The following is a 13,315-nucleotide window of genomic DNA, read 5'->3' as shown; positions in this document are numbered from 1 at the left end:
GTTTCACAATTTGTTATTTAGCATATGTAATAAAATTTATCCTTATATTCCTAAAATTGCTCTTGTATTTAGTTTTTTCGTTTTATGGCGAAAGTTCACCTGGAATTAATAATTAGAAATAATAAAAGAAAACTTCTTAATACGACATTTGATGTGTCTAGCTCTCATCATCTCTCATTTTATACAAACTGACACTTTGCTATAGTAATTTGGCTGTTGATGCTGATCAGGATATATACAGTATATATTACTGTATTGGGTCTATCTCGCCTCCTTCCGACTGTAACATTCATTTGCAAAAGCTTGTTATACCCTCGTCCCTGGGTATAGGAACGGCAACAACAAGAACAATAACTACAACAAATCTGAGAGTCGTCTTGAGCTTCTTCAGGTTGAGTGGCCAGTTCATGCGAAAAGCGCGCGCTTCTCAAGAAAGCGCGCCAATTTTTATGGGCCTAGCGATAAGATTTCATTCGGTTTCCATTTTCATTCCCTGAGCAGTCTCATTCCCAGTCTGACCATGGCGAGACACGTTAACTGGAACCTTTATGTGTGGATCATGCGTCTACAGACTTGTTACCAACTGGCTTAATTCGATGGGGATTCAAATGTCAAATTGCATTGGCAAATTCCATCATTCTTCGCATTCCACTGACTGTCAATGCACATTTGAATGACGTCTCTCTTCTGTAATCATTCACACGTGAATGAGTATACTTTGTCATATTAGTTCATTCATTTTTAAATCAATTTATTCACTTATTTTATCATTTTTTTAATTTGGAATAAATACATTTAAATGAAAGCTCTGATTTTTAATCTTTCCACATTCGATTTGCAACATTTTTTGCATAATTTTATTGATTTTGTCTTGCATTATTTCCAAAATTAAATGCTCAAAATTTAGCACAGCATTTTATTCATTTCTTAGTGATCAAATTCGCTAATTCCACTTTCAAATATTTTTAAGTACTTTCTGATTTTGAATGCTGGCTGCCAATTATTAAACAAAAATTTCTTTTCCTTACCGAAACTTCACATTTCAATGACAAAAGATATTGCCAGATATTAAAATTAGAAAATTCTGCTAATGAATTCGATTTTTGGGTGGATTTTTTTTTTTTGTATAGTACAATTTTGTAACATTTCGAATATGTGAGTTCGAATCCCGCAAAAGTTTTTCTATCTACTAAATGAATCTATCATTTTGTCATATTCATCGTTAATTAATCGAATCCCGTAAAAGTTTTTCTATAAACTAAATAAATCTATCACTTTGTCATATCAATTGGCTTAAATTCTTATCAATTGCTTCATTAAGAATTATAATAAAATTTTCTTATTTAATTTCTCAGATTTTAATATTAATAAATGCTCTTTTTTCTTTGTTTTTTTTTTGCAGGTAAAATGTATGCGGTAATTGGAAGACGTCATGGCAAAATTCTGTCTGGTGACCTGACACAGGGCAGTGGCAACTTTGCCGTGACCTGTCTGTTGCCGGTCATTGAATCTTTCAACTTTGCGCAGGAGATGCGCAAACAGACATCTGGCCTCGCCTGTCCCCAGTTGATGTTCAGTCATTGGGAGGTAAGTGCAATCAACGCAGCTGTTGCACATGTTGCTGCTGGTGATGTTGCTGCTGGTGATTTTGGCGCAAGTGCGCCACGCAGTCAGTTAAAATAAACCCTCTCTTCAAGTTGGCCATATGCCATGTGCGTGCCTTTTTTTTTTTTCTTTTTTAAAGCCTTCTGCAATCTGCGGTCTCTGTTTGGTCAGCTAAAATCTCAGCTTACCTTTGGTTAACTGCTGCTACCTTCTGCTGAAGTCTTATAAGCTAAAACCACAGCAACATCTATAGCAACAGCAGCAACGACAACAGTTGCCCTGAAATTTATATGGTCCATTTGAGGCTGCAGCTGTGGCAACTCTGGCTGAAATTCAAGCACCTGAAAAGCAGGCGGCCTTTCCCCTGACCTTGTCGCACTTCAATCGCATTTTGTAGCATTGGTAAATTGTTGATCTCGATCCCCACTGGGCAGGCGGATGAGCTCGAAAATTATTAATATAGTTGTAATTTATACACACCACACAAAAGTGTCGTTAAAGTTTTTACAAGTGTAGGAGAAAAAGTCATAATATATGAAAATTTTCTTTAAAATCTCTTAACTTTTATTTTACTTAAATTAAATGCAATTCAGGTTTTGCTTTTTTTTTATATTACATCATCTCGCTTTTTATAATGTGCAAACAAGTTTACAGACTTCTTGGAAAAATAGCAAAGAAAATCGCAAGCCAAAGAATTTTTCTGTTATACTCTCTTACGTAGGGCATTATAATTATGTCACGTAGTGTGTTTATTAAAACTCGTATGTATAAGTAGTTATCAAAAAGTTTAAATTCTTGAAATAACAATTTGCGAAAAAAAATGTTTCTTTTTTTAATGTATTTTATAAAAATTATTTTAACTATCGCTGAATACGACAATTTGATTAGAGTCAATGAATGTTATCGTAATGTTAAAGATTTCTTGAATTTCTAAATGGTTACTGGAATTTTGTGTCTGTGTGTGTAATATTTGACCACCTATTTGACCCCCTTCCAGTGCGAATTTCGCAAAAAGCAGTCTTATTGCACGATGAAGTTTTCTCACCTATGTTGTGCCCAAATTTCATCCTCCTCGGCCTTACTGTTTGGGCTGCACGAAGATTAGTCATTTAGTCATTTAGGACAAACAGTTTTATATTTATAGATATGTATCCTATAGATGTAATATTATATGTTCTAGTTTATTTTCTTTCATCTGACTCAAATTTTAAAATATTTTCCATGTATTTTAATTTTGCTAAATGAAATCGTATTCTTGTTTCATTTGTCGGGTGTGCAAAACAGCTTCAAGTGCGTGTATTAGTATAAGTATGCTCTACAAGTGTCTTTATGTGTGTGTGTGTGTGTGTGTGTGTGTGTGTTGTATATCGCCCAACCAATCGATAACAACAAGTTTTTGTATAATGACTTCCGGTGATTTTCTATTTCTCAGCTGAAGTTTTGCCGGCATCGCAGTCTAGTTGTTGTTGTAGTTGCTGTTGTTGTTGTTGTTGTTACTCTTGTTGTTGCCTGTTTTGCTGCTTCGTATAATTTCATACGCATTTCCAGCGTCCGTCCGGGAAAGGGGGGAAGTGGGAATGTTTTTAACTTTCCGTGAGTTTTTCCTGTAGAAATTCAAACGGAAACTAGTTTTGTTGAGTGGCTTCATGGCAATAAGTGCATTTTATTCAGCCAATGGAAAGCTAACTTGCTGCGTTTTAGCAATTAGAATTCGACAACAACAACAAGCGGCAGTAACAACAATGAAAAACAACAAACAACCATAAAAATCAACACAAATCGACAACAATCAACAATCAACTGTAATGTGTGTCACCTGGCGTTGAAGTTGGCCAACATCTTAACAATGCTGCTGACACTTCAACAATTAAACAGTTATGCGCAACGCCTGCGTCTAATGCCACGCCCACAAGAGCCGCCCAAAAAAATACGCCCATGTTGCATGCGTGAGCGTTGTCGCAGTGACCGCAATGTGGGCGCAGTTGTCACGTGCCTACAATAACAACGAATGCAGTTGCCTCAAGTGGCAAAAGAGAGAAAGATTGAGCGAAAGGGAGGTAGAAAGAGTGAAAGAGAGCGGCAAGAGATGTGAGCTTTGCCTGGCATTCAAATTTCTTGCCGCATCATCATCGGAATGGTTCACAATGTGTTCGTTAAGCTGTTGCTGCTGCAACATCAGCAACTGCAACGGCAGCAACATCGGCAACTGCAACAGCAAATCAACTGAGCTGTTAATGCAAACTCTTCTCTCCCTTTTCTCCTGCTCTTTCCCCTCTCAGCTTCTCCTCTTGACCCCCGTTCATGGCGACCTTTTGGCCTGCGAGACTTCAGCCTCATCCGAAGAACCGCAACAACAGCAACTGCAGCAGAAACTAATTTTCAGTTTTCATATATATTTTTCACTTCACGTAACGCATTAAAGTCTCACAAACACACACACACACAATACACACACTCATACGCACTGTGGTATGCCTGTTGTTGCTGCTGATTGCTGTTGTTATTGCTGTTGCTGTTGCTGTTGCTACTGTTGCCGTTGTTGCTACCGTGTTGCGCGCTTTTGTTATTATTTGAGTTGTTGCGTACCCTGTAAATTGTTGCAGACAGGGTATATTGTGCGGCATGTTGACAGAATACAGTCATATAGTATACCAAGTATTTTAGTTGGAGTAACCGAGTTTCTACATATGTTTAATTTTTTAAGATCAACTACCTCTAATACAGTAATCGATAACAATTTTAATGCCTGTTTTATATGGATAGTATTATACAAATTTGGTTCTCAGTCTTTATAACAGAATTCACAATAGTTAAGTCAATTATTTTGATATTCTTTAATATGAACTACCTCTAATTTTGCAATTGATAGCATATTTTTTTTTTAGTCAATGAGAGTAGTGATATACTGAAAGTTATCAGTCCTTATATTGGAAGAAAATGTGTTCTATGCTCTACTAGTTTCTTTTCTTAACAGGGAATACCCCTAATGTTGCTATCGCTATTATGCTTTTAGTTTATTTTGTCAGAATATTGATATTCTATGAACCTTTCTTCTTTAAGTCAGTAATGATTATTTAATTTTTTCCCTTTCTTTATGTGGTCTAACCCTAATGGAACTATCGAACTATCGATAACACTCTAAACGCTTATTTTATGAATATAATGTAATAGCTTTGCTGTCAATCTTTATTATAGAGGTAACACTGTAACAGGCATTACTTCTGCCTCTCCCAACTATGGACTATCCTAATTACGACTATCGATAACAGTTTTAACGCTTATTTTACAGAATTTTTAAGACTATTTTTAGCTGTCGGCCTTTATAAGAGAGGTAACACTGTAGCAGGCATCAAATCTTGACAGCGTTGCAAGTCCCAAATCCCCATTTTGACACACACTCGCCCCAAATGCAACAGCAGCGGCTTTGGCTACTGGTCTTACCTACTTAACTGTAGCATGTGGAGGAGGAGGAGGAGGAGGAGAACATGGAGGTGGAGGTGGAGGAGGGCCTTTCATTTCTTGTGGTTACTGTTGTTGCTTTTGTTGTACTTGTTTGAAGTGTTTATCATTAACGCGTCGCATATTATTGTTATTATTATTATTGTGGTTGCTGTTGTTGTCGTGCTTTGCATATACGAGGCATAACTCCAGAAACTACTTGAAAAGCAGCACATAAATACAACAAAACAGAGCAGGAAAAAAACAACAGAATATAGAGAATGAGAAGGAGTAAAGGTGAAGGGAAACAGAGTAAGCGGAGTAGTAGTAAGAGAACAGCAGACGAAGACAAATAACAAATAATCTGATAACTCGTTTTGTACCTGAAGACAGAAGAGACCCCCAAAGGGAAAGTCTCCAATGGAGGAGGAAAGCAGGCAAAGGTGAAGACGGAGACGAACACGGAGACGAAGACGAAGACGAAGGCAACGTAGGCTGAGGTTCATGCTGAGGTTGAGGTTGAGGCCGTGGCAGTGCCCTAAAGTCTGCGCTGCAAATGCACACAAACACACAATATATATATAAATATGTATCTTTGCGAGGGTTGACTGATAAGTCAATTTTCTCTCTTTTTTGCTTTACCGCAACCAAAAATTCTAGTTACATAAATTGCAGCAATATGAACACATCAAAAATTTAACATTATGTGAATTAAAGCTTGGACAAAAATTTTGACTTGTAGGGTTGCTAGGTCAGAGGCTTAACCTACTCCAAACTTCCAAAACTTTGTCAAAACTGGACCGATTTTCAAGCGGAATATCATTTTATTCATTATTTGGCCTCTATTTTGATTCTGCATCAAAATCTTGACTACTTAGAAAATTAAGTATTTTGGTCTCCACTGTCATATTTTTCCATACCTACCCCTTAACATTTTTTCAAAAACTTTGAGCTCTCATAACTTTGTCAAAACTTAACCGATTTTCAAGCGGAATGTCATTTTGATCATTATTTGGCCTCTATTTTGATTCTGCATCAAAATCTCAATTACTTAGAAAATTCAGTTTTTTGGTCTTCACTGTCATATTTTTCCATACCTAACCCTTAACATTTTTTCAAAAACTTTGAGCTCTCATAACTTTGCCAAAACTTAACCGATTTTCAAGCGGAATGCCAATTTGATCATTATTTGGCCTCTATTTTGATTCTGCATCAAAATCTTGACTACTTAGAAAATTCAGTTTTTTGGTCTTCACTGTCATATTTTTCCATACCTACCCCTTAACATTTTTTCAAAAACTTTGAGCTCTCATAACTTTGTCAAAACTTAACCAATTTTCAAGCGGAATATCATTTTAATCATTATTTGGCCTCTATTTTGATTCTGCATCAAAATCTTGACTACTTAGAAAATTCAGTTTTTTGGTCTTCACTGTCATATTTTTCCATACCTACCCCTTAACATTTTTTCAAAAACTTTGAGCTCTCATAACTTTGTCAAAACTTAACCAATTTTCAAGCGGAATATCATTTTAATCATTATTTGGCCTCTATTTTGATTCTGCATCAAAATCTTAATTACTTAGAAAATTCGGTATTTTGGTCTTCACTGTCATATTTTTCCATACCTACCCCTTAACATTTTTTCAAAAACTTTGAGCTGTCATAACTTTGTCAAAACTTAACCGATTTACAAGTGGAATATCATTTTAATCATTATTTGGCCTCTATTTTGATTCTGCATCAAAATCTCAATTATAGAAAATTCAGTTTTTGGTCTTCACTGTCATATTTTCCATACCTAACCCTTAACATTTTTCAAAACTTTGAGCTCATAACTTTGCAAAACTTAACCGATTTTCAAGCTGGAATATCATTTTAATCATTATTTGGCCTCTATTTTGATTCTGCATCAAAATCTTAATTATAGAAAATTCGGTATTTTGGTCTTCACTGTCATATTTTTCCATACCTACCCCTTAACATTTTTTCAAAAACTTTGAGCTGTCATAACTTTGTCAAAACTTAACCGATTTTCAAGTGGAATATCATTTTAATCATTATTTGGCCTCTATTTCGATTCTGCATCAAAATCTTGACTACTTAGAAAATTCAGTTTTTTGGTCTTCACTGTCATATTTTTCCATACCTACCCCTTAACATTTTTTCAAAAACTTTGAGCTCTCATAACTTTGTCAAAACTTAACCGATTTTCAAGCGGAATATCATTTTAATCATTATTTGGCCTCTATTTTGATTCTGCATCAAAATCTTGACTACTTAGAAAATTCACATTTTTGGTCATCACTGTCATATTTTTCCATACCTACCCTTAACACTTTATCATTAACTTCGAACTCTCATAACTTTGCCAAAACTGAACCGATTTTCAAGCGGAATGTCATTTTGATCATTATTTGGCCTCTATTTTTATTCTGCATCAAAATCTTAATTAATTAGAAATATCACATTTTTGGTCATCACTGTCATATTTTTCCATACCTACCCCTTAACACTTTATCAATAACTTCGAACTCTCATAACTTTGCTAAAACTTAACCTATTTTCAAGCGGAATATCATTTTGATCATTATTTGGCCTCTATTTTGATTCTGCATCAAAATCTTGACTACTTAGAAAATGCAGTTTTTTTGGTCATCACATATTTTTCCATACCTACCCTTAACATTTTTTCAAAAACTTTGAGCTCTCATAACTTTGTCAAAACTTAACCGATTTTCAAGTGGAATATCATTTTGATCATTATTTGGCCTCTATTTTGATTCTGCATCAAAATCTTCTATAGAAAATTCAGTTTTTGGTCTTCACTGTCATATTTTTCCATACCTACCCTTAACATTTTTTCCAAAACTTTGAGCTCTCATAACTTTGCCAAAACTTAACCGATTTTCAAGCGGAATATCATTTTGATCATTATTTGGCCTCTATTTTGATTCTGCATCAAAATCTTAATTACTTAGAAAATTCACATTTTTGGTCATCACTGTCATATTTTTCCATACCTACCCTTAACACTTTATCATTAACTTCGAACTCTCATAACTTTGCCAAAACTGAACCGATTTTCAAGCGGAATGTCATTTTGATCATTATTTGGCCTCTATTTTGATTCTGCATCAAAATCTTAATTAATTAGAAATATCACATTTTGGTCATCACTGTCATATTTTTCCATACCTACCCCTTAACACTTTATCAATAACTTCGAACTCTCATAACTTTGCTAAAACTTAACCTATTTTCAAGCGGAATATCATTTTGATCATTATTTGGCCTCTATTTTGATTCTGCATCAAAATCTTAATTACTTAGAAAATTCAGTATTTTGGTCTTCACTGTCATATTTTTCCATACCTACCCCTTAACATTTTTTCAAAAACTTTGAGCTCTCATAACTTTGTCAAAACTTAACCGATTTTCAAGCGGAATATCATTTTGATCATTATTTGGCCTCTATTTTGATTCTGCATCAATATCTTAATTACTTAGAAAATTCACATTTTTGGTCATCACTGTCATATTTTTCCATACCTACCCCTTAACATTTTTTCAAAAACTTTGAGCTCTCATAACTTTTTCAAAACTTAATCGATTTTCAAGCGGAATATCATTTTGCTCTTGGCTTGGCCTTTTCATTCATTCTGCATTCAAATTATTTTAATTTTGTTAACAGGGAAATTATTTCCTAACTAAGTCCAATAACTTATCGGGCTACCCTCTGATATATACATATTATATAGGTATATTTGTGTTAGTTTGTCTGCAAGGTCCAAGCCGGCAAGTGCTTATCCAAGTGGCTGTGGCAATCCTTTAGCCAGTTGTTGTTGTTGTTGCGGTTATAGTTGTAGTTGTTGTTGTTGTTGCGCTTAAGTGGAACGTGGTTTGCATTGTGCGCGCTGTCAAAATGACGCTCGTCGAGGCTCGAAACTCGGGGCTCGACTTTGCAGCGCATGCGCAACGTGTGTTGTTGCTGTTGTTGTTGTTGTTGTTGTGGCACTCTCTGGACTGTATAGTAGACTCGGCTGTGTGGCAGTGGCACCGTCATCGCCATCGCCACTGACTGCTGCTCTGTCTCTGTATTTGTATTTGTATCTGTGTTTGTGGCTCTGTTTCTGGCGCGCGATAATAATCTCGACTGCGCGTTTGGTTATTTTTTTTTATTTTATTTTTATACTTTTTTTTGTTGGTCTTACCCCTGCCACAGCTGCCGCGTCAGGCGTATTTCGGTAGCTGCTGCGTAAATTACCTGCATGCGGACGTACAACTGGACAGGTAAACACACTCCACACACAGACACACACACACACAGTTACACTCATACACACACACATTGTTGGTAGACAGCAAAAGAGACAATCGACTCACGCGTCTGCGTGTTTATTAGAGGCCCCCTCATAAATCCATGACAAATACGAACCAACTACAAAAACAATATGTTCCACATTTACTATAACCTCTTAACTTTATATCTATGCACTTAATGCAGTTCATTTGTTAAAAGTAAAATTTATAATTAGCTTAGAAATTATATTTAAAGTGTTTGCCAAATTTAAACTCTTAAAAGTTTCTTAAAACTTATTCAAATTTTTTAAGGAATCTCTCTCTTCTTAATTAGTTGTAACATTTTAGATATTTGCTAAGCTTTTAACTCCCAGAACCTTATTAAACAGAAGCCCATTACTATATTTAATCTATCCCTCATCAAGCCATGATATGATATGAAAGAAAATGTAAAATATTTGATTAAAAATTTAATTTAAATATATTTAGAATGGAGCGTGATTTTTGTAATTCACATGACTTTCATAAACTTTTTAATATAATCTTAACAAAAAAAAAATAATTGAAACTATTTAGTATTACAAAAAAACTGAAAACTGAAAAAAAAATTAAAACTTTTTAGTATAAAGAAAACATATTCTTCCACTGTAGGTTAAACTGATTAAAATTGATTAAAAACGATTAATTTCGTTGTAATAAATAGTTTAAAGAGACCTATAAAGTTTTTCAGTTCTTAACTAAATAATCTTTCTAGAATTTCAAGTTCTATTACCTGTCGACTCCTCAGATTGTTATTTTCAACAGATTAATTCTAAAAATGTAGTTTATTTGGCTTGAACTCCTAGAGAGAGTTCCTTACTCCCCACTTTCCCTACTTTATATTTATTAGAATAACATAAAAATCTCAGAAATTCACTGTTAAGCTGGAGCGTGATGCTTTGGTGTGGATAACAACCTTCAAGTGTTTTTATGGGCTACCTTTGGCTGTTGTTTATGCCAGTACACTGTGCGAAAAACTATATCAATTTGCCAGACTCAAAGTGAACTTTTTATAAGCAAAGTTGTTTTTCAAGAGAGCTCTTTGAATCTCTAGCTTGATTTTAATAAAAGTATTTCACTTTCATTACCATTGCCCAGTTTTTTTTCGCAGTGTATGACAACAGATTGCTGCTCATTTGTCTGGAGCGGCTCAGACGCAAGCTTTGCGCACTTCTGGAGCACTTCAGCTGCCAAAAGAGCCCCAGGTCCCAGGTCCCAAGTTCCAAGAGGGGGAAGCTCTCTTCTCTCATATTGTTGTTATTCTTCTTGACGAACCGTTGTGCGTAGGGAAAGCAGCGTCCCTACAGCTTCAAGATGATCATCTCAAGAACTTGTTGCTGTAGTTGTTGTTGTTTTTATTGTTGTAGACATGTGCAAAAGGATAGTTGTTGTCTGTGTGTGTGTGTGTGTGTTGTGACATGGATTGTTGGAAACGGCTTTGGGATCGGGATTGCCCTGCCCTTCAACATATTCTGTGGCCGCGTGTCGTTGTCGTGATCATGCTGGCTACTGCTACTGCCCCTCTGCCCCCCTCTCCCTCTCTCCTCTCCCCTCTGATCCTCTGTCTCACTCCTTGCCCCTCTGCTGGCGTTGTTAGTGGTTGTTAAACAAGCGAAACGTTGTGCCCGATAATGATCTACATGGGGGAACTGAGCCGCAGTTTAGCGTAGTGCGAACAGATGGTGCAAAAAAAAATATTTAAAAAAAAAAATAAAGTTTCGCCACAGCACGAACTGAAACTGAAAATCCTGGCGGAATAAACCAGGGATCGCAAGTAAGAGTTTTGATTTAAAAAAATGCAAACTTGAAAGATATAAGCTTGAAATAATCCTGGATATAAAACTTTTTAAGGAAAAAATTAATTTAAAATCTTATTTTTGAACAAAATATTAAATATAAAATAATATTCACATTAAAAAATTTTATTAAAAAACTATATTATAATTAAAATTTGTATAATAAAAGTTTAAAATCTTAATTGCTTATAGAAAGTGGATATAAAACTTTTCTAGGCATATTCATGGAAATAAATTTTTTTATTCTTCTAAATAAATTAATTTGAAATATTATTTTTGAACAAAATATTAAATATAAAATAACATGCACATTAAAAAATTTTATTAAAAAACTATAGTATAATTAAAATTTTTATAATAAAAGTGTAAAATCTTAAATGCATATATAAAATGGATATAAAACTTTTCAAGGAATATTCAAGGAAATAAAAAACTTTTATTTTTTTTAAATAAATTAATTTGAAATCTTATTTTTGAACAAAATATTAAAAATAATATAATATTCACATTAAAAAATTAATTTGGAAACTATAGTGCAATTAAAATTTTTGATTATAAATGTTTAAAATCTTTATTGCAAAAATAATTTTATTAGAAAATTTTTAAATTTTATTAAGAAACTATAGTGTTATAAAAAAATTTTCATAATAAAAGTTTAAAATCTTAATTGCATGCAAATATATTTTTATTTATTAAATTAACTAGTTCACAAAGCACATTTCAAATTAATTTATTGATAATAGTCAACAAGTAGCTATTTTTATTCTTAAAAATTATAGTCGCTATGGTCCCTGGAATAAGGCAAAGTTATTTGGCATTGAGTAGTCTCTTTGGAATGGGATTCCACAGAAGAGAACAACACAACTGACACCCGCCCGCTGTGCGACTCAAGTGCGTGTCCTTTCCAAACAAAACAACGAACACAGGAGAGACAGGAGACAAGAGACAAGAGAATCGAAGTCGTATTGAGAATTGAGTAGCGACACGTTGGCAATCATCAATCACTGTAAAAACTGTAGAAAGGAGCAAAAACTTCACGCCATTCAGGAAAAGAAATACAGAAATTCTGCGTATCCTGTCGTGTCCTATCACGCAATGAATGTTTGTCTTGTCCCTGCCCTTTCCCTTCCTTGCCTTCCCTTCCCTTCCCGTTGAAAGTCATTAAAGATGCGCACAGACATTTGAATGTCGACCCTCTTGAGTCTAACAATGAAAATGAAGATGTGAAAATGCACGCTTTCCCTGATTGCCTACACACATACATATATATACACACACACACACACACATTGTTAAGGACTTGTAAAATATCACGTAAATCCAATCACAAACCGTGAACCTTCCAGTCGAGGATGAGATTGAGAATGAGAATGAGGAATGAGGATGAGGCGCAGGCGCATAGACCAAACGACGCCTCTCCGTCAATTCTATTGTCCTTTCTCAAGTGGCCCGACCCCGCCCCTGTTGTGTCTAAATGAATTCCTGGAATGACTCAAACTCAAACTCATAGCGATCCTCACTTTGCTCTCTTTCAGGTGATTGATATTGATCCCTTCTGGCTGCCCACAACCGAGGAAGAACTCATGCATTTCGGCGAGAAGGCCGACTCCGCGAATCGGGCCAAAGTCTACATGGACAGTGTGCGACGTCGCAAGGGTCTCTTCGTGGATGAGCAGGTGGTGGAGCATGCCGAGAAACAGCGCACGCTCTCCAAGAACAAGTAGACAGTGGTGAGTTCAAAAATGCTATAGTATAAAAACTATGGCTGCGTTCAAAAGCATACAATAATAAATAAAACGCGGCAGTCCGCGCTAGTGACGAAAGCAGCAAGAAGGGTGCGATAAAAATAATAAACATTATAAATCAGGAGCCGTAAATAATGATTGTTTCTTTTTTTTTTATAAAAAAGACACCAACTTATAATTATCCTGGAAAATAATGATTTGCAACAATATATTTGCATATCCTTATTAAGGAGTCACAAAGCTAACCCCCAGTACTATTTTTAAGTTTTATTTGAGCGAAAAAAAAAATCATTTTTGATCCTCATTTTTGATTTTTATTTTTTTTTTATCAATATTAATGATTATTTTTTATTTTTTTTATCAAAAATACTGATTTTTTTTTTTTTTTTT

At 34.8% G+C, this 13,315-nt stretch overlaps 1 protein-coding gene across 1 annotated transcript in view; it reads left to right on the top strand.

Annotated features, from left to right (window-relative positions):
- LOC117786434 (elongation factor-like GTPase 1) overlaps positions 1 to 12,960 on the top strand; it is a 93,004-nt gene extending 80,044 nt beyond the window's left edge. Inside the window, exons 5-6 of the mRNA XM_034624693.1 lie at positions 1,403 to 1,587; positions 12,716 to 12,960. Coding sequence (XP_034480584.1) covers positions 1,403 to 1,587; positions 12,716 to 12,904 — 374 coding nt within the window. The 3' untranslated portion in view covers positions 12,905 to 12,960. The remainder of the gene's footprint in view (positions 1 to 1,402; positions 1,588 to 12,715) is intronic.
- The last annotated feature ends 355 nt before the right edge of the window (positions 12,961 to 13,315 follow it).

The sequence above is a fragment of the Drosophila innubila genome, assembly GCF_004354385.1.
Source record: "Drosophila innubila isolate TH190305 chromosome 3L unlocalized genomic scaffold, UK_Dinn_1.0 0_D_3L, whole genome shotgun sequence".
In the NCBI taxonomy this organism is placed as follows: domain Eukaryota; kingdom Metazoa; phylum Arthropoda; class Insecta; order Diptera; family Drosophilidae; genus Drosophila; species Drosophila innubila.
The sequence above is the reverse complement of the archived record's forward strand: the minus strand, read 5'-3'. Positions and strand labels throughout refer to the sequence as shown.